The sequence below is a fragment of the Geotrypetes seraphini genome, chromosome 3 (genome assembly GCF_902459505.1).
Source record: "Geotrypetes seraphini chromosome 3, aGeoSer1.1, whole genome shotgun sequence".
Classification (NCBI taxonomy): domain Eukaryota; kingdom Metazoa; phylum Chordata; class Amphibia; order Gymnophiona; family Dermophiidae; genus Geotrypetes; species Geotrypetes seraphini.
This window is the reverse complement of record NC_047086.1, coordinates 399,346,715-399,369,398: the sequence shown is the minus strand read 5'-3', so window position 1 is coordinate 399,369,398 and position 22,684 is coordinate 399,346,715. Positions and strand designations below refer to the sequence as shown.

Genomic DNA, 22,684 nt, shown 5'->3' with positions numbered 1-22,684 from the left:
GTAAAACTGTGACTGAGTTCAAAGAAGCGTGGGATGAACACAGAAGATTTAGAATCAGAAAATAATATTAAAGATTGAACTAGGCCAGTTACTGGGCAGACTTGTACGGTCTGTGTCTGTGTATGGCCGTTTGGAGGAGGATGGGCAGGGGAGGGCTTCAATGGCTGGGAGGGTGTAGATGGGCTGGAGTAAGTCTTAACAGAGATTTCGGCAGTTGGAACCCAAGCACAGTACCGGGTAAAGCTTTGGATTCTCGCCCAGAAATAGCTAAGAAGAAAAAAAAAAAAAAAAAAAAATTTTTAAATTGAATCAGGTTGGGCAGACTGGATGGACCATTCGGGTCTTTATCTGCCGTCATCTACTATGTTACTATGTTACTATGTTACCTGCAGTCCCCAGTAAACTGGATGCTCGATACCGCATCGTTCACCACAAAGGGTTTGAGGGAGCTCAACTTTCTCATCAGTCCCTTCTAGTCGAGTCCTCTCTCAAACGTTCTCATCCCTCCCAAGTCTATGCTTCCGTGCCTCCGGGCAGAGAGGGGAGAACGATGGATAAGTTTGGTAGACGTATCTATCAGAACTCGATGATGGCGACTCGAGTACTCAACTACAACTTTTTCTTCTCTTCATACTTGGATTTTTTCTTGCCGGTGCTTCGCAAGTTCATTCCTTTCATCGATGCTCAGGCTCGTTTCCAGTTTGAGGAGGTGGTGGCAACCTTGTCCCAATTACGCCTTCAACTGATGCAATCCTCCTACGATGCCTTTGAGCTCTCAGCTCGAGCTGCGGCATGTTCGGTTGCCATGCGTCGCCTGGCATGGCTTCGAACCATCGATATGGATCCGAACCTCCAAGACAGACTTGCAAATGTACCTTGTGCAGGAGCGGATCTATTTAATGAGTCCATCGAAACTGTTACTAAAAAGCTGTCGGACCATGAAAAGTCTTTTCAGTCTATTCTACGTCCTAAACCGAAGCCTCAGCAGTCTCGTCCATCTAGACCGCCTCAAATTTACCAGCGGCGTTATCAACCGAGGCAGACTCCTCCTGCGAGACAGCCTGCGAAGAGACAGCCTCCGCAAAAGACTCAGCAGAAGCCTCAGATGCCGGCTGCACCCAAGGCTACTCAGCCTTTTTGACTCTCTTCCAGGGAGCATAACCGACGTTCTGTCTTCCCCTGTTTTTCCCATAGGGGGTCGTCTCCATCATTTTTGTCATCGATGGGAGTCAATCACCACAGACCTTTGGGTCCTTACCATCGTAAGAGAGGGATACTCTCTTCATTTCCAACGGGTCCCCCCGGACCACCCTCCAAGAGAGTATCCTTCCAACTTAACGCAGACCGCTCTTCTTCTCCAGGAGGCTCAGGCTTTGCTTCGGCTTCGGGCCGTCGAACCGGTCCCGTTGGATCAGCAAAACCAAGGGTTTTACTCCCGGTATTTCCTGGTTCCGAAGAAGACGGGCGATCTGCGGCCCATTTTGGACCTTCGAGTCCTCAACAAGTTTTTGGTCAAGGAGCGGTTCCGTATGCTGACCCTGGCCTCTCTCTATCCCCTCCTCGAGCAGAACGATTGGTTATGCTCTCTGGACCTCAAGGAGGCCTACACTCACATCCCGATTCATCCGGCCTCCCGCAAGTTCCTCAGATTTCAGGTGGGACATCTACATCTGCAGTATCGAGTGCTTCCATTTGGCCTTTCCTCTTCGCCCAGAGTCTTCACGAAGTGTCTGGTGGTGGTGGCCGCTGCACTCCGGAACATGGGTCTCCAGGTGTTTCCATACCTCGACGACTGGCTCATCAAGGCCCCGTCGGCCCCAGAGGTCATTTCGGCGACCTTGACTACAATTTGTTTTCTGCAGAACTTGGGCTTCGAGATCAACTTTCCCAAGTCACATCTTCAGCCCACCCAGACTCTCCCCTTCATCGGGGCGGTCCTGGATACCATCCAACTTCGAGCGTTCCTTCCTCCTCAGCGCATGGATGCTCTTCTTCTACTCTGCCAATCGGTGTCTTCTCGCCCGTCCATCTCAGCGAGACACATGATGGTCCTCTTGGGTCACATGGCATCCACAGTTCATGTGACGCCTTTTGCCAGACTACATCTCAGAATTCCTCAATGGACCTTGGCATCTCAGTGGACTCAGGTGTCCGACCCGTTGTCCCGCCACATTGTAGTCACTCCTGCTCTACGGCAGTCTCTTCTCTGGTGGATGACCTCTTCGAATCTATCCAGAGGTTTGCTGTTTCACTCTCCTCCCCACCAGAAAGTTCTCACGACCGATTCATCGAACTATGCATGGGGAGCTCATCTGGATGGTCTTCGCACTCAGGGGTTCTGGACCAGTGCGGAACGACTCCATCAAATCAATCTTCTGGAGCTCAGAGCCATCTTCAATGCTCTTCAGGCTTTTCAACATCTGCTTCACGACATGGTGGTCCTGATTCGCACCGACAATCAGGTCGCCATGTATTATGTAAACAAGCAAGGGGGCACGGGCTCGGCCTCCCTCTGCCAGGAAGCTCTTCGAGTCTGGGATTGGGCGGTCCGCCACAACACCTTCCTCAGGGCTGTCTACATTCAGGGGAAGGACAATGTCTTGGCAGACAAATTGAGTCGTCTTCTCCAACCTCACGAATGGACGCTCAATTCCAAACCCCTTCATCAGATATTTGCACAGTGGGGGACACCTCAGATAGACCTCTTTGCAGCCCCCCACAACTTCAAGCTGCCTCAGTTTTGCTCCAGGATCTACACTCCTCTCCGCCTCGAGGCAGACGCTTTTCTGCTGGGTTGGGGGAATCGCTTCCTATATGCGTTTCCTCCTTTTCCTCTCATTCAGAAGACTCTGGTCAAGTTGAGATCAGACCATGCCACCATGATTCTAATTGCTCCTCGGTGGCCCAGACAACCTTGGTTCTCCCTTCTACTTCAACTCAGCAGCAGGGAGCCCATACTTCTTCCAGTGTTTCCTTCACTACTCACTCAACATCAAGGTTCACTACTTCATCCCAATCTGCAGTCCCTCCACCTGACAGCTTGGTTCCTTTCAACATAACTCCTCACCAGTTTTCTCAAGCAGTGAGGGAGGTCTTGGAGGCTTCCAGGAAGCCTGCTACTCGACAATGCTACTCCCAAAAATGGACTAGATTCTCCTCCTGGTGTATTTCAAATGCCACGGAACCTCAGCGAGCTTCCCTCTCTTCTGTATTGGACTACCTTCTACACCTATCTCAGTCTGGTCTCAAGTCTACCTCCATACGAGTCCACCTGAGTGCTATTGCGGCTTTCCATCAGCCTCTACAGGGGAAACCTTTGTCTGCTCATCCTGTGGTTTCCAGATTTATGAAAGGACTTTTTCATGTCAACCCTCCTGTCAAACCTCCTCCTGTGGTTTGGGATCTCAATGTTGTCCTGTCTCATCTCATGAAGCCTCCGTTTGAACCTCTCAACAAGGCTCCACTTAAGTATCTCACCTGGAAGGTGGTTTTTCTGGTGGCCCTCACGTCTGCTCGCCGCGTCAGTGAGCTTCAGGCCCTAGTGGCGGATCCACCGTTCACTGTATTCCATCATGACAAGGTGGTTCTTCGTACTCACCCGAAATTCCTGCCTAAAGTGGTCTCTGAATTTCACATCAATCAATCCATCGTGCTTCCAGTGTTTTTTCCAAAGCCTCATTCTCATCCTGGGGAAGCTGCTTTGCACACTCTGGACTGTAAACGTGCTTTAGCTTTCTACTTGGATCGCACAAAGCCTCACAGAACTGCTCCTCAACTTTTCGTCTCCTTTGATCCAAACAAGTTGGGACGACCTGTATCGAAGCGCACCATCTCTAACTGGATGGCGGCTTGTATCTCTTCCTGCTATGCCCAGGCTGGATTATCCCTTTCCTATAAGGTCACAGCCCATAAGGTCAGAGCAATGGCAGCCTCTGTAGCCTTCCTCAGATCGACACCGATTGAGGAGATTTGTAAGGCTGCCACTTGGTCCTCGGTTCATACATTCACCTCTCATTATTGTCTGGACACTTTTTCCAGACGGGATGGACAGTTTGGCCAAACAGTGTTACAAAATTTATTCTCTTGAAATTGCCAACTCTCCCACCATCCCATTGGGGTTAGCTTGGAGGTCACCCACTAGTGAGAATACCTGCCTGCTTGTCCTGGGATAAAGCAATGTTACTTACCGTAACAGTTGTTATCCAGGGACAGCAGGCAGCTATTCTCACGTCCCACCCACCTCCCCTGGGTTGGCTTCTCAGGCTAGCTACCTGAACTGAGGAGACACGCCCGGTACATCGGGCGGGAAGGCACTGGCGCATGCGCGGTGCGGGCATCTCGAAACTTCTAAGTTTCTTCAAGCAAGACATGCTTTCAAGATGTCCGTGTCGGGGCTCTGTCGGATGACATCACCCACTAGTGAGAATAGCTGCCTGCTGTCCCTGGATAACAACTGTTACGGTAAGTAACATTGCTTTATGAGGACCCGGATTGCCTTAGTTGCCTCTTTTGCTGCCAGGCACTGTTTCATCCCTGGATGACATTGTTTCCATTTGTGAAACAGTTAAACAAGATTCCTTGGGGAGCCTTAATCCAGGTGACCTGTTTAACTGTTTCAGTCCACTTTTTTATTATGGATGCCCTGAAAGAACTGAAGCTGGAAGATCAGCCCTCCACATCTCAGTGCACAGTCAAGAGCAGTCAAGCTCAATTTAGGGAAAATTTTTTTGATTTAATTCAGCCTATTGAATCAATTTTTTTTTTTTATAAGATTCACTTTTTCTGCCCAATCGAGCATTTGTTTGTTTGTTTTTTAAATGTCCTGGCGGGTTTATTTATAGCCTCTTCCCACCCCTTCCCCCTTTGACCTCTCCAACCCTACGCTGTCGTTGTGATGTAAATAAAAGAAACAAAGACTTTTCCTTTCTCTGTTAGGTCCTAGCTCACGCTCGCTGTCTTAACACTAGCTCAGACAGGATACACATTTCAAATATTACAAACTGTAATCATAAAATAAAAAATAAAATTGGTTTTTCTACCTTTTGTTGTCTGGTCATTTTATTATTCAAATCATATTGGTCCCAGGCTCTGGTTTCAGTTTGTCTTCTGTTAACTCACTTGCCAGGGTCTCTTGCCCATTTGACGTTTTCTTCTTTCTCCATGCTCATCATCCATTTTTCATCTCTCTACCTTCCCTTCCACTGCCATATCCAACATTTCCCACTGTCAACCATCTCTCTCCATGCCTTATGCCCTGGGTCAAACCTCTCTATTCCCCTCCATGCATCATCTCTCCCTGCCCTCCACCCTATATCCTACATTTTTCTCTATCTCTTTTCCATGCATGTTTCTCACCACCTCCACCATATGCAGAATTTCTCCCTCACCCCTTTCTACCTCTGTGCATTGTTCCCTACCTCTCTTCCACCCCATGTCCGACAATTTTTTTTCTTTCCTCTCTCCTGACCAAACCCCTCCTCCTTCAAACCTAGCATGCCTTCGGGCCCCCCAAAGCAGAAGCAGTAGTGGCAGTGTTCGGCCAGCAGAGGCAGTGCGATGAACAAGCTGCTTCCGGCCTGTCCCGCTGGGGCTTCATCATCAGTGACATCAGTGATGCAGCAGAGGGAAGGCTCTCATAGGACAGGCATCAGGGCAGCCAGTTCATAGCATTGCCTCTGCTGGCTAGCTACCGATGCTGCTGCTACTGCTTTAGGAGGCCCGGAAATATGTCAGGTTTCATGGGAAGGAAGGGGGGTGTTGGTCACTGAATCTGTAAGGCCGATTTTTTCAAAGAACCATTCGATTTGAATTAGTGAATCAAGTAGATCTCATGTCCTTTTTTCCTGCACATCCAGATTTCACTGCTCTTGTCACAGAACAGTGGCAGACTCCAGAGAGCTCTTTTAAAGTAACTGAAGTCATGTCTAGGTTTTATACTATGGCACCAGACTTTCAATAGCTGTTTGAACAGCCAAAGGTGGACTCGGCATTGACTCAGGTCACCAAGCGCATAGCCCTCCCTAGTGAAGCAGATGTGATGCTCAAAGATTCTCAAGATCACAGTGTGGATATGATGGTAAAGAAGCTTTTTGAGGTGGCTTCTTTGGGCATAAAGGCAGCAGCTGCAGCAGTTTTGTTTCCCGCACGTCCTTGTCACACGAGACTGTGCTGGGTACCTCCAGAAGAGGAAAAAGCTTGCCCCCCCGATGGTGCTGGAAGGGGTGGGTTATGTAGCAGACATTTTGTACGACCTTATTCGGGTTCTAGACAGTCTCAGCTTATTCTTTTGCTGATCGTAGGACACTGTGGATCCGTCAGTGGGTTGGTGATTCAACCTCTTAAGACAACATTGAGAAGGTTACAGCTCAAAGGGCAGATGCTTTACAACAAGGGGCTTGATAACCTCCGCCCTAATCTGTACCAGATAGCAGGCCTCACCGTCCTCCTGGGGGGAGTCATGGTACTTTTCATCCCTCATACAGGTTCTGCCAGACTGCCATGGGCTTATCCACCCAGAGATACTCCTGGGGTACAGGTAGCACTATAACAACCCCAGAAGCCAGCAGGCTTCAGGTTCTCACTCCAGTCAGAATGCCAAGAAGTGCCAGTGACGCCAGGATTCCAACTGTGCTTCCTCACATTGGAGGCATTTTGCCAGGAATGGGAATGGATCTCCTTGGACCAATGGGTGCTGGATATCATACAGCAGGGATATCATACAACAGGGGCATAAGATAGACTTCTTTCGTCTCCCATATGATTTATTTCTGGATTCTCTAGCTAGAATGCTGGAAAAACTGGCCAGGGTCCAAGCAATACTGCAGTGGTTCTTGGATATTTTAGTTGTAGAGCCAGTCCCCGAGGACAAATTGGGGTCAAGAATGTACTCTATACTTCATTGTGCCAAAGATAGGCTCAGAGGACTTGAGACCCATTCTGTATCTCAAGGCAGTCAACACATTTCTGAGGATTCTGTGCTTTTGAATGGAAACAGTTCACTCAATCATTGCAGCAGTCACTCCAGGGAGTTCCTAGCATTTCTAGATTTGACAGAATCTTATCTTCATATTCCCATATTCCTAGAATATGGGAACTCATTCCCAGAAATATCTAAGATTCCATGTTCTCCAGCAGCATTTCCAGTTTGCAGCCCTACCCGTCAGGCTTGTGACAGTCCCTACACTTTCACCAAAGTGATGGTGGTAGTAGTAATAATAATAATAACTTTATTTTTCTATAGCGCCATTGTCGAAAGACTTCTAGGTGGTTCACATTGAAAAAAGGCTGGACAATTAACAAATTACAGTATGCAAGAGGAGAAATGTTACATAAAAATTGCTACTTCAGCTTGTCTGCGGTGTTCTTTTCTCACATGTTTAAAGACAATAGACTGTTTTCAGTCCAATTCTTCATATGTGAGTTTGCAAACCATTGGACCCTTGAGGAAGGCGTGTTCGCCGAAACACAGACCATGTAGGGTCTGGTTGGATTTTTATCACAGTATTTTTGATCATTGTTCTTTTTAAAATTGAATTTTCATGGTTTTATATGTCAGTGTTTAATAAATTATCTCCAGAACATCTGTATCCACAGTTTTTGTTTTCATCGGTGGATTGTTTTCACTGTGGATCATTGGGTCTCCCCATTTTTCTTTGTTATATGAGAAGTGTTACATGAGGCATTGGAGTTACATGAGAAATTACATCAGGTTTGTGAAGGGAAATATCATAGTGAGAGAAGGTCATTTGTTTAGGCATTGAATTTGTCAAATAGAACAGTTTTAATTGATTTTCGGTATGCGCCGTAGGTCTGTCTGGCTCTATTTATGTAGTTTCCTAGCCAGGGTTGCTGTCTGCTTGCTTGGAACATGAAGGTTCTGTCCAAGAAGGAATTGTATTTGCAGCCTGTGAACATATAAAAATGTTTCTGTTTCTGGTTGTTCGTGTGGGATTGTGTAGCGTGAAGTGTGGTAGCAGGTAGGAAGGTGCTAGTTCCCAGACTTGTTTGAAACAGATACATGCAAATTTAAATAGTATTCGCGCCTCCATTGGCAACCAGTGCAATTTTTCCTCAGTCCAAAGATTAAGGGAACTGCAGTGTTTTGCACTATTCTTAATTTTTGTACTGTTTTTTTTGGGATAGCCAGATAGATGATGTTGTAGTAGTCCAGGATAGATAGGATCAGTGACTGCATCAGTAATCTAAAGGATGTTGTATCGAAGTATTTTTTAATAGTCCTTAGTTTCCACAGCGTGTAAAAGCATTTCTTCACCAGTAAGTTTGTGTGGTCAGCCATGGTTAAGTGTGTATCTAGTGTGATAACCAGTATTTTTATGGTTTTGGGTATTCGTGGTCATTTATTTTTAATGATGTTCTGGTTATTTTGTCATTGGGTCTTGCCAAAAAAGACTTTTGCCTTTTCAGTGTTTAGTTTCAGTTTGAAGTTGGTAGTCCATTTTTCGATTTCTATCATTGTGTGTGAGAGGTTATCTGTAATTTCATTTAAGGGGATTAGGATAGAAACATAGAATATGACGGCAGAAAAAGGGCCTTCGGCCCAACAAGTCTGCCCACTCAAAGAACCCTCCCCCCTAGGTTCTTCCTTGAAGTGAACCCACATGTTGATCCCATTTGTTTTCAAAGTCAGTCACGTTATTGGCCTCAACTACCTGAAGTGGAAGATCATTTCAAAGGTCAACCACCCTTTTGGTGAAGAAGTACTTCCTAGTGTCACCATGAAATCTCCCACTCCTGATTTTTAGCGGATGCCCTCTTGTCGCCGTAGGTCCTGTAAGGAAAAGATGCCTTCTTCCACCTCAATACGGCCAGTAATGTATTTGAACGTCTCTATCATGTCACTCCTCTCTCTGCGTTCCTTGAGAGAGTATAGCCGCAATTTACCTAGACATTCTTCATATGGGATATCCTTGAGTCCTGAGACCATCCTGGTGGCCAACCATTGAACCGATTCTATTCTCAGCACATCCTTCTGATAATGCGGCCTCCAAAATTGTACACAGTATTCCAGATATGGTCTCACCATGGATCTGTATAGCGGCATTACCACTTCGGGCTTTCGGCTTACAAAACTTTTCCGGAAGCAACCCAGCATCTGTCTAGCTTTGGATGAGGTTTTCTCCACTTGATTGGCTGTCTTCATATCTTCACTAATGATTACTCCCAGGTCCCGTTCTGCAATAGTTCTAGTTAAGGTCTCGCCATTCAGAGTGTAGGTTCTGCATGGATTTCTGCTTCCAAGGTGCATAACTTTACACTTCTTGGCATTAAAATTCAGCTAAGTCACATGAATGAAGCAGTGAAGTAAAGTTACGTTATATATATGATTACAAGGTGTTTTGCCTGTATCACACTACCCTTATTTCCTTGGCATTTTGAGCAGTTTACATCACCCTCTGGGTCCCTTGAGAAAGAATTTTGAAACATGGTCCATGTCGGGACCTGCTGACACAGTTGAAAGCTAAGTGGGAACTTCTTTCTCTTTTTTGCCATTGAAAATTAGTTGAGCATTTGTACAGTATGTCCTTTTTCAAGCTCTTTTTCAAAATAAGTCATACACAGTGATAGGGCGGTGGGTTTGGCTATAGGAGCTAATGCTCTTGGTCAAATTTCACAATTCTGAGTGTATCTGAACACTTTACTTACTTTATAAGCCAGACATATATTTTGCTTATTTGTATACTGAGAAGTCTTATCCAGTTATATTAAAATTCAGCTGCCAAATAGTAGACCAGTGCTCCTATAAAAGTAAGTCCTGTGTCATAGTGTCAGACACGGTACCTCCGCCCACTATGTTGCATAATTTAGCATCATCGGCAAATAATGCAATTTTACTCCGAAGTCCCTGAGGCAGATCTCGTATGAAGATATTAAATAGGATTGGACCCAGGACTGAGCCCTGCGGTACTCCACTGTGAACTTCCGACTTTTCAGAGAGAGTACCATTTACCACCACCCTTTGTCTGCCACTGAGCCAATCTTTATCCCATGCAATTAATATTTCTCCTAACCCTAACAAACTCATCTTGTTCAAAAGTCTACCTTGTGGGACCCTATCAAAAGCCTTACTGAAGTCCAGATACACTACATCTAGGGACTCTCCCTTATCTAGTTTTTTTGTTACCCAGTCAAAGAAGCTGATCAGGTTGGATTGGCAGGATCTCCCCCTTGTAAATCCATGCTGGTGGGGGATCCCTCAATCTTTCATCGTCCAGAACCGTACCTAATTGGTGTTTAATCAATGTTTCCATAAGTTTACACACTATTGACGTGAGACTTACCGGTCTGTAGTTTGCAGTCTCTAATCTGCATTCCTTTTTGTGGAGCGGAATGACGTTAGCTCCTTTCCAGTCTAATGGAACTTTGCCCGTGTTCAGAGAAAGATTGAAGAGTGCGGCTAACGGCTCTGCCAGGACATCTCTCAATTCCTTAAGCACTCTGGGGAGCAATTTATCCGGTCCCATGCGTATATATAGTGCTTTAAGTTTAATTTTTGTAGTAGATGACCTAGAGATGCGATGTAGATGTTGAATAGTGTGGGTGATAGTGGAGAGCCCTGGGGCACCCCTGATGGGTTTTTCCATGGGTTGAAGTAATTTCCATTGCTGCTTACTCGGTAGGATCTGTTGTTAGGAATTCTTGGAACCATTTATTTACCTTTCCCGAGAGTCCCATTGCATCAAGGCAAAGTAGCATGATTTTGTGGTCAACTAGGTCGAACGCATTGCTAAGGTCTAGTTGCAGAATCAGAGCGCTATTGACTTTGCTGAAAAGATCATAGAGGCGGTTTAGTATGGAAGCTAAGACAGTTTCTGTGCTGTATCCTTTCCTGAAGCCTGATTGGTGTTCACTGAGGATGCTAAATTTGTCTAGGTAGTCTACTCGTTGTAGGTTGACCAATCCTTCCTGTAGCTTTGTGAAAAGGGAAATGCTTGCTATGGGTCTGTAGTTGGACGTCAGTGCTGTTGAGATTTTCTGATCTTTGGAGATAGGTGTAATCAGTATATGTCCCATATCCTCATTTAATGTTCCGTTTGTGAGGGCAGTTGTTAGCCAAGTGAATAGTTCCATTTTGAAGTCAGGTGGGGCAACTGTCATGATTTTAGGGGGACATTCGTCGAGTAGGCAGTTTGAGTTGGCGTATTTATTGAATAAAATTAGGAACTGATGCCAGTTTGGGAGCTCGAAGTGGTCCTAGATCATGTCAGCTCTGGATTCCTGATCGTAGGGTTCAAAGTAGTGCAGTGTATTGGTTTTGGGCGTAGGTAAATTTGCTCTTAGGTCTGTGATTTTGTTTTTAAAGAAGTTGGCTAGGGTTTGAGCAGATGGAGTGCTCTCATTGTTCTTTTTCAGGATTCGAGTTGTGTCATAGAAACATAGAAATAGACGGCAGATAAGGGCCAAGGCCCATCTAGGCTGCCCACCCTAATGTCCCTCCCCTACCTTCGCCCTGTGAATAGATCCCTCTCCTACCTTCGCCCTGTGAATAGATCCCTCCCCTACCTTCGCCCTGTGAATAGATCCCATGTGACGATCCCATTTGGCCTTAAAATCAGGCACGCTGCTGGCCTCGATCACATGCAGTGGAAGACTATTCCAGCGATCAACCACCCTTTCTGTGAAAAAGAATTTCCTGGTGTCAGCTCGTAGTTTCCCTCCCCTAATTTTCCACGGATGCCCTCTTGTTGTCGTGGTACCCTTGAAAAGGAAGATATCTTCCTCCGTCTCTATGCGGCCCGAGAGATACTTGAATGTCTCGATCATGTCCCCCCTCTCTCTGCGCTCCTCGAGTGAGTATAGCTGCAATTTGTTTAGCCGTTCCTCGTATGGGAGATCCTTGAGTCCTGAGACCATCCAGGTGGCCATTCTCTGAACCGACTCCAGTCTCAGCACATCTTTGCGATAATGCGGCCTCCAGAATTGCACACAGTATTCCAGATGGGGCCTCACCATGGATCTATGCAATGGCATAATGACTTCCGGCTTTCGGCTGACGAAACCCCTGCGTATGCAACCTATGACTTGTCTTGCTTTGGATGAAGCTTGCTCCACTTGATTGGCAGCCTTCATGTCCTCACTGACAATCACCCCTAGGTCACGTTCTGCTTCAGTTCTTGTTAGGATCTCGCCATTTAGGGTGTAAGTCTTACATGGATTTTGGCTGCCCAGGTGCATAACTTTGCATTTTTTGGCATTGAAGCTGAGTTGCCAGGACCTAGACCAGCGCTCCAGTAGGAGTAGGTCGTGCATCATGTTGTCGGGCATTGAAACATCATCTATTGTGCATTTGCCCATTACATTACTTAGTTTGGCGTCCGTATTCAACGGACTAACAAATGGCTCCGAGAATGGTGCAGAGAAATGAACTTTGGATTCCTAAACCACGGCGAGATGCTCCAGGGACTACAAGGACCAGATGGACTCCACCTAACCAGAAGAGGTAGAAACGTATTTGGACATCGATTGGCCCGCCTACTCCATAGGGCTTTAAACTAGGTAAGTTGGGGGAGGGTACATACTTATATCCCAGAGCAGTAAGAAACCACCCTGAGGAGGCAAGTCGCACTCACACTACCAAGTCTAAGGTAAGTACCAATGACATCCACATTAATTCAGGGAGAAATATCACTGACAATTTAGGAGCCACACTAACTCATAAAGTAAACTCTTCACAGAAATGGAGGGCCATGTATGTTAATGCGCACAGCTTGGGCAATAAGATTCTAGAATTAGAGACTGAAATAACAAATGCCGATCTTGACGTGATAGCGATATCTGAAACCTGGTTCACGGAATCGCATGGGTGGGATATGGTTATACCAGGGTACAACCTACTTCACTGCGACCGAGTGGGTAAATTGGGAGGAGGAGTAGCGCTATACACTAAGGAAAGCATCAAAATCACCAGAATCACAGATGTTAGATACACTGGGGAATCCCTCTGGGTGAACCTGGCCAGAGGGAATGAAAGATGCCTATACCTTGGTGTGATATATAGACCTCCCAGGCAACAGGAGGACAAAGACATGGAATTAATCGAGGACATAGAGAATATCACACTGCGCGGGAACTCTGTAATGCTAGGAGACTTCAACATGCCAGATGCAGATTGGGACACACTCTCCGCGAATATGGGTAGCACCAGAAGAATATTAAACTCCATAAAGGGCGCACGTCTCAAGCAATTGGTATTGGAACCCACTAGGGACAAGGCGTTACTAGACCTGGTTCTCACCAATGGAGATAGCGTCACAGAAGTCTCAGTAGGAGAAACACTGGCCTCCAGCGACCATAATATGGTTTGGCTCAACCTCAAGAAAGGATTCCCGACAACAAGGGTTCTCAATTTTAGAGGCACAGACTTCAACCGCATGGGAGATTTCGTCCATGAGGAGCTACATAAGCAAGCAAAAACTGATAATGTGGAGGATATGTGGACGTCTCTGAAGTCCATACTACACGAAGCAACAGACCGATACATAAAGACTGTAAGTAAACGCAGGAGAAACAAAAGACCCCAATGGTTCAGTAAAGAAATTTCAGACCTAGTTAAACAGAAAAGAGACGCTTTTATCGCCTACAAACATTTAGGCAGAGAGGGGGCAAAAGAGGACTATCTAGATAGATCTAAAGCTGTCAAAACAGCAGTCAGAGAGGCCAAACTCCGAATGGAGGAAGAGCTAGCACGGAAAATTAAGAAAGGGGATAAATCTTTCTTCAGCTATATTAGCGACAGAAAAAGAAACAAAGATGGGATAGTACGCCAGAAGCAATCGGACGGTAACTTTGCAGAATCAGACTCTGTGAAGGCAGAATTACTAAACCAATACTTCTGTTCAGTGTTCACCCGCGAAGCGCCAGGAGCTGGTCCACAGCTGCAGACGGGAGATAACCGGAAAGACCTGTTTCAAGATTTCGAATTTACGCCCAGTAGTGTCTACGGCGAACTTTCAAGACTCAAAGTAAACAAAGCCATGGGACCAGATAACCTACACCCCAGAATGCTCAGGGAGTTAAGGGAAGTCCTGGCAGAACCATTATCTGTTCTTTTCAATCTGTCCCTAAGCACAGGAAGGGTCCCATTAAACTGGAAAATAGCCAACGTAATCCCACTCCACAAAAAGGGCTGCAGGACAGAGACAGCAAACTACAGACCAGTGAGTCTCACGTCTATAGTGTGTAAACTCACGGAAACACTGATCAAACAGAATATTGACACAATCCTAGATGAAGAAAAACTGCGTGATCCACACCAACACGGGTTCACCCGGGGTAGATCCTGCCAATCTAATCTGATTAGCTTTTTTGACTGGGTTACCAGACAACTGGGCGCCGGAGAGTCACTGGACGTGGTATACTTGGACTTCAGTAAAGCATTTGATAGCGTCCCTCATCGAAGATTACTGAACAAGCTGAAATCGATGGGATTAGGAGACATTCTAACTACATGGGTTGGGGATTGGCTGAGTGGTAGACTTCAGAAGGTGGTGGTAAACGGTACCCCATCCAAAGCATCGGACGTGATCAGTGGAGTGCCACAGGGATCGGTCCTGGGTCCGATCCTATTCAATTTATTCATAAGAGATATGACGAAAGGACTTAGAGGAAGGGTATCACTGTTCGCCGACGATGCCAAACTTTGTAACATAGTAGGCAGATGCTTATTGCCTGATAATATGACACACGACCTACTGCTGCTGGAACAATGGTCAAAAACTTGGCAGCTAGGCTTCAATGCTAAAAAATGCAAGATAATGCACTTGGGCAGGAGAAACCCCCGTAGAACTTATGTACTAAATGGTGAGACCTTGGTTAGAACTACGGCGGAACACGATCTAGGAGTGATCATTAGCGAGGATATGAAGGTTGCCAATCAAGTGGAGAAGGCTTCCTCCAGGGCAAGACAAATGATGGGGTGTATCCGTAGAGGTTTCGTCAGCAGGAGACCTGAGGTTATGATGCCGTTGTACAGAGCCATGGTGAGGCCTCACTTAGAGTACTGTGTTCAGTTTTGGAGCCCACACTACCGAAAGGATGTGCTGAGGATCGAGTCGGTTCAGCGAACGGCCACCAGGATGGTCATGGGGCTCAAGGATCTCACGTATGAAGAAAGACTAAAGAAGTTGCGGCTGTACTCACTTGAGAAAAGAAGAGAACGGGGAGATATGATTGAAACGTATAAGTACATCACGGGACGCATCGAGTCAGAAGATGATATCTTCTGGCTCATGGGACCCTCAACCACCAGAGGGCATCCGCTGAAAATCAGGGGAGGGAAGTTTCATGGCGATCCCAGGAAGTACTTCTTCACCGAAAGAGTGGTGGATCATTGGAACAGACTCCCACCCCAGGTGATAAAGGCCAGTAGCGTAACGGATTTTAAGAAAAAATGGGATACTCACGTGGGATCTTTAAGGGAGTAAATTCAGGGGGGGATACTTGGAATGGGCAGACTTGGTGGGCTATAGCCCTTTTCTGCCGCTTTTTCTATGTTTCTATGTTTCTATCGGCGAATAATGTTATTTTACCCCGAAGCCCTTCTGCCAAGTCCCTTATAAAGATGTTGAATAGGATTGGGCCCAAGACCGAGCCCTGTGGCACTCCACTGATCACCTCCGTCATTTCAGAGGGTGTGCCTTTCACCACCACCCTTTGAAGCCTACCTCCAAGCCAGTTCCCAACCCATTTCGTCAATGTGTCACCTAATCCTATAGAACTCATCTTGCTCAGCAACCTGCGGTGTGGTACGCTATCGAATGCTTTGCTAAAGTCCAGGTACACGATGTCCAGGGACTCCCCAATATCTAGCTTCCCCGTCACCCAGTCAAAGAAGCTGATCAGGTTGGATTGGCACGATCTCCCTTTTGTAAATCCATGTTGAAGGGGATCCCGTAGATTCTCCTCATCCAGGATCTTATCCAATTGGTGTTTTATTAGAGTTTCCATTAGTTTGCTTACTATCGATGTTAGACTCACTGGTCTGTAGTTTGCTGTCTCCATCTTGGAGCCTTTCTTGTGGAGTGGATTGACGTTAGCCGTCCTCCAGTCCGACGGGACGCTGCCTTTCCTAAAGGAGAGGTTGAAGAGCTTGGACAGTGGCTCCGACAGGACATCACACAGCTCCCTTAGCACCCTGGGGTGTAGGTTGTCAGGCCCCATTGCCTTGTTAACCTTGAGCCTTGATAGCTCACTGTAGACACTGCTGGGCATAAACTCGAAGTTACTGAACGGGTCAACTGAGTCAACCCTTGTCTGTAGCTGAGGGCCAAGCCCGGCGCTTCTCGGGTGAATACTGAGCTGAAGTATTCATTTTTACTAATCACCTCCGCAGATTGGGGGTCCAAGTGTACAGCTATCATTATGATTGACTTATAAGAGCTTCTTCCAGGCCAGAGTATGAGCAGGCAGTGAGGACGATGGTGTCTATGCTGAAGTGCCTGAGTTGGATTGTCAATTTCAAGAAGAGCCAACTAATGCCCTCTCAGACCTTGGAATATCTTGGTGTTCAGTTCAGCATGGGGCAGGGTCGTGTTTTTCTTCCTGAGGCATGCAAATGAAGCTCCAGAACAGATTGTAGATCTTTTAACACTTCCTACCCCCATTGCCTGGCATTAATGTCAGGTTTTAGGTTCCATGGCCGCCTCCCTGGAGGTTGTTTCCTGGGCAAGGGCACACATGTGGTGGCCTCTACAACAGTTCCTTCTGTCTCAGTGGTCCCTGCAATGTCATCTCCTTTAGATGCTTCTCCCTTGGATAGATTTGTTTGGATTTACTGTATTTACCACCTTTTTCATAAGGAGATTCACCCAAAGCGGTTTACAGTATACTGAATAGTAATCAGGTTCTCTTAGATATTTTCCCAATTCCGGCAGGCTGTAACCACTAGACCAACTAGACTTCTCAAAGAAGGAAGTTTTGTTATATGTATCTGTGCAATGATAATGTGTGTCTGTTAGTGCTGGAAAAGAGGAATTCTGCACTTTTTCATGAACTGTACCTAAACAGAAAGTATACACATTAATCTGTACTAGCAAGACAAAAATGGGTCATCACCAGCTAATTTAAATCTGGTTATTTAGTTCTATGCTCTATTTGAGCTCTGGTCTTTTGTGGTATACAGACATTATACTGGTATGGCTGATATCCAGCTGAGTGGGCAAAATTAGGACTGTCTTTTGTGTGGTCCTATATGACTGGTTAACTGTGCAGGTACCAGAACTGAAAATCACCTATGCCCACTCAACTTGTAGCTTCTTTCTGACTTTACCCCCAGACCAGCCTAGAACTGTACTGTTCAATGCCACTGAAAATCCAGGGATGATTCACTCACTATGATTTAACCAGGCAGGACCTACCTGGCTAAATCATTCTCAATATTGACCTACAGAGTTTTCTATGATTTCTTTATTTCTTATGTTTTGTCTCATTATTTGAAATAGCTATCTTTACATTTCAGATTACAGAGATTCTGACTATTATACAGACTTTTAGTGCATTAAGCATGTGCACCATTGAAGGTATAGATGTTCTGTCCTCAAAATTCAGACACATCTACCAAAATATCAAAAGGAAGCAATATGATATTTTAGATCCACGAAAAGCAGAATTTGATAATGATTTTGCAGACTTCATGAAACATATCAGTAATTTAGAGGTAAGTGAAAAGTGTTCTTTTCAGATTTTATACATCTTCATCTGATTCTACTACTACTACTTATCACTTATATAGCAATGAAAGGCGTACGCAGCACTGTACATTTTGACATTTAATAGACAGTCCCTACTCAGAAGAGCTTACAATCTAACTAGACAGACAGACAAGACATATAGGGTTAAAGATGCGGAACCCAAAGTGAGAGGGGTTAGATGTTGAAGGCAGTCTCAAGGAGGTGAGCTTTTAATTGGGCCTTGAAAACTTTCAAAGACGGAGCCTGCCACAGGGATTTGGGCAGCTTGTTCCAAGCATATGGTGCAGCAAGGTAGAAGGGACAGAGTCTGGAGTTGGCGGAGGAAGAGAAAGGCACTGATAGGAGGGACTTATCAGCTGAGTGGAGCTCACGGAGTGGGGGTTGGAGAACATAGGGGAAGATAAGTGAAGAGAGATAGTGAGGGGCAGCCGAGTGAGTGCATTTGTAGGTCAGTAAGAGGAGTATGAATTGTATTCAGAAACAGATAGGAAGCCAGTGAAGTGACTTTAGGAGGGGGGTAATGTGAGTATGGCAGCTCTCACGGATTATGAGTCATGCAGCTGAATTCTGGATTCTGAATTCTGAATTCGAGATGTCTAAGCAGAAGGCCTGAGAGTAGCGAGTTGCAATAGTCTAAGCGTGAGATGATGAGAGTGTGGACAAGGGTTTTGGTAGTGTGCTTAGAGAGGAAGGGTCAGATTCTGGTAATATTATAGAGGAAGAAACGGCAGGTTTTAGCAATATTTTGTATCTGGGCAGTGAAGGAGGGAGAGGAGTCATAGATGACCCCGAGATTACGAGCAGACAAAACAGGGAGGATGAGAGTATTATCCACAGAGATGGAGAATGGGGGAAGTGGGGAGGAGAAGTATGATTGTACTGTATAATCGTCACCAACAGAGCCTGCCGCAAGAAAGTGTAGTTACTTACCTGTAACGTAGGTTTTCTGTGGACAGCAGGATAGTCAGCCACATGTGGGTGTTGTCCCAACAGCTCCCAATTTGCGGATAAGCTCTCCAATAGCTCAGAGAGATTTTTTTTTTTTTTCTCTGAGCACGTGCAGTGCCCGGGCCACACTGGGCATGCCCGAGCCCTACCCATTTCCCCCTGCTTCCCCCTAATCCCCAGGATGTTCCTAGCTGTGGCCGGGTCGGCCGTATGGGGAGGCGGGTGGGTTGTGTGGCTGACTATCCTGCTGTCCACGGAGAACCTACGTTACAGGTAAGTAACTACACTTTCTCCTAGGACAAGCAGGATGAGTCAGCCACATATGGGTGACTCCCTAGCCGAGGGATGTACTGACTGGACCTGCGCCTTAGCGCTTTGTGCATCCCTCGCCTGGCTGTGGAGGCCAAGCCAGGCAGGGTAATCAGGCAAAGCAGGTGAAGTTGTGGAAACAAGGTTTTAGATAAAGTGCTGTGTTAACTGAGCAATAATACTCACAGAACAGTGAACTGGTCAATGACAATCAATGAACAGTGAGAAACCAACTGGTCAACAGTGACAATTCGTTCTTGCATGTGAGAATTCATACTTGCCTATTCCACATTCAGTCTAGACAGGAGTGCTGGAAGACCTACTTAACTCACAGAACAGCGAAACTGGTCAATGACAATCAATGAACAGTGAGAAACCAACTAGTCAACAGTGACAATTCGTACTTGCATGTGAGAATTCATACTTGCCTATTCCACATTCAGACTAGACAGGGGTGCTGGAAGACCTGCTTAACTCACAGAACAGTGAAACTGGTCAATGACAATCAATGAACAGTGAGAAACCAACTGGTCAACAGTGACAATTTGTATTTGCATGTGAGAATTCATACTTGCTTATTCCACATTCAGTCTAGGCAGGAGTGCTGGAAGACCTACTTAATCAATATCTATAACACCCTACTTGATCAGTGTTTGTCGATGTTTATAACACCCTACTTGATCAGTGTTTGTCAAGGCTGTGCTAGTGGTTGCTGGCCCTCCCGGGAGGGAAGAGCCACTTCCAAGACTGCTCGGCCGAATGCATTTGGAGCGTGGAATGCTATGTCGAGGCAGTAGTGCTTGGTGAAGGTGTGCATGGAGGACCAAGTGGCTGCATCGCAGATGTCCCCTATTGGTGTGTGGTGCAGATGAGCCGTTGTGGTGGCTATGGCTCTGCGCTGGTGGGCGTTGGCTCCCAACTGCGGTTGACGCTGCACTTTTCTATAGGTGAAGGGGATGCACTTTTATATCCAGCGCGAGCGCCTGCGTTTGGTGGCCGGAAGTCCTGGTCTGTTTTAGTCGTAGGAGACGAACAATTGTCTAATCTGCTGCATAGTCAGGGCCCGCACACAGTCCAGGAGGTGTTGCTGAGGTGGCAGTGTGCCTCCTTGTGGGGAGATGTAGAGTGCCGGGAGGCACGCTGAAGCCACCTTCGGCAAGAATCGGGGGTGGGTTCTGGGTACCACCCTGTTCTCATGGAGGAGTGTGTCGGCCGACACGATGGTCAGGGTTTTCCCGGCCAGGAATACGGGATCTGCCTCCCCCAAAGGTTTGAAGGGGTCGAGGTGAGCTGATGCGGCACCAAGTTGAGGTCCCAACCGGGCGGTGGTGGTCTGACCGGTGGGTGCAGATTGGACAGTCCCTTCATGAAATTTTGTGATTACTGGATGCCTCGATACTGGTTTGTTGTCTAGGCCAGTGGTTCCCAACCCTGTCCTGGAGGACCACCAGGCCAGTTGGGCTTTCAGGCTAGCCCTAATGAATATGCATGGAGCAGATTTGCATGCCTATCACTTCCATTATATGTAAATCTCTCTCATGCATATTCATTAGGGCTAGCCTGAAAACCCAATTGGCCTGGTGGTCCTCCAGGACAGGGTTGGAAACCACTGGTCTAGGCCAGCGTGGTATGCCGCGATTGCACTTAGGTGGACCTTGATGGAAGTGGGTTTTAGGTTCCACTGAGATAAGCTCAGTATGTACTGCAGGATGTCCGGTATGGGGCAGTTGTAGGAGTCTCGCTGCGTGTCTGTGCACCGGTAGCGGAACCTTCTCCCTTTCAACCCATAGCGTTTTCTGGTTGAAGGTCTTCTGGCTGCCATAAGAGTGTGCTCCACGTCTTGTGGTAGGTTCATCCTCTCATCATCCATGCGGTCAGGGCTAAGGAATGCAGGTCATGGTGGAGGGTAAGGTTCCCGCGTTGTGTTATGAGAACTGCACTGATCGGGAGGGGGGAGAGGTGGGTGAACCGCTATCCCTTGCCGGAACGGGAACCATGGTTGCAGGGGCCCGGACAGGGCAATCATGATCACCGTTGTTCTGTCCTGAAGGATCTTCTGCAGGACTTAGGGTATGGCGGGTAGGCATATAAGAGTCCGTGGTTAAAACTCACATACAGACCGTCAGGGCTGAGACGGCGATGGGTTGATCTCTTTGCACAGAAGGTCGAGTATTTTGAGTTCGATTCGGTTGCAAACAGGTCGATGCTCGGTGTGCCCGAGGTGCTGAAGATCTTCTTCATCGCCGCTGGGTTGAGACACCACTCAACGGGGTCCAGCTGGTGGCTGAGTCTTTCTGCCAGGTCGTTCTGCTTCCCCGGGAGGTAAGTTGCCTGGATGGGGCATTGAATGGAGTTGGTGAATGCCCACATGTGGCAAGCTTCCTTGCATAGCGAGGTTGACCCTGTCCCTCCCTGCTTGTTGATATAGTGCATGGCCACCTGGTTTTCTGTTTGGGTGAGGACTGCCCTGCCTGTTTGAAGGTTTTGAGGGCATTCCCTATGGCCCTGAGCTCCAGTAGGTAGATATGGAGTGAGGACGCCTGTGCAAGGATCGAGAAGGTGTGTCCCCCCTCCATGTTTGGAGGCATCCATGGTGGCCACCAGCTGGTGAGTTGGTGGTCTGGTTTCCCTTTCGCTAAGTTATCTCGGGCCGTTCACCAATGAAGCGTCTTGTGTATGGACTAGCAAATGGGTATCTGGGTGGTCAGAGGTTGGGTACACTGGTCCCAGTGACGTCTGAGGTACCCTTTCAGGGATCTCATGTAATCTGGTGTGCTGCACAACAAAGACCGCAGCCAAGACACAGGAGGGAGCGTGCTGACGATGAGCTGCTGGCAGGGATGCACTGGGCCAGGGATGTCATGGTGTCGATCTGGTAGTCCCGTAGGACGGCCTTGGTCTGTGTGGCGTCAATGACTGCCCAGATGAACGATATCCCCTGGGTGGGTATCAGGTGGGATTTCATGTAGTTGATGAGGAACCCCAGTTCTTGGAGGAGGGTTATAGTGGTTGTCGGGGCTGCCAGCTGTCGAGATAAGATAGGACGTGCACCCCTTGATGGCGAGGATGTGCCACTGCCATGCACTTTGTGAACGCTCTTGGAGCCGTTGAGAGTCCAAGGGGCAGGACCTTGTACTGGAGGCATCTGTCTTGGCTTTAGAAGCGACAATGCCTCCTGTGGGCTGGGTGCATGGGATACTAGCCAATACTCGGGCTGTAACAGGGCCAAGACTGTACCCAGAGAGTGCATCTGGACCTTGTGTATGCACCTGTTGAGCTTGCAGAGATCCAGGAACGAGTGTTGTCCTTGTCCATGGTGACACGGGGGTTCCTGGAGTAGAAACCCCTTGGTGATCTCCTCTGTTCGTCACCGCCTCTATTGATTCTGCCGAAGCAGGTCCTCTCCTTGCTGCAGGAAAATTGGGTCGTCAGATGGAGGGTGCCCCGCCCACTCGGGGGGGCGGGGGGCGGGAGTGGAGACAAATTCCGAATCCCTGCTTGATGATGCTGAGGGCCCACTGGTCGATGGTGATCCTGGGACAAGCCTTCGCAGACAATCTGATCCTGCTGGGCCGGTGGGTGGTCAAGGTTCTGTTTTTGTCTTGGGGAGAGGGCTGCCCTTGGATGCCCCTGCCCCTTGGGCGGTGCTTGTTTGCATAGCAGTTATGTTACTGTTGCGAGCGCTGGGGCACAGACTGCTGAGGAAGACTGGTATTGGCTGG

General features: G+C 47.2%; 1 protein-coding gene across 1 annotated transcript in view; it reads left to right on the top strand.

The window, feature by feature from the left end:
* Positions 1–22,684, top strand: part of DNAH8 (dynein axonemal heavy chain 8) — a 1,666,792-nt gene that overhangs the window by 484,070 nt on the left and 1,160,038 nt on the right. The window contains 1 exon segment of the mRNA XM_033937418.1: positions 17,474–17,671. Coding sequence (XP_033793309.1) covers positions 17,474–17,671 — 198 coding nt within the window.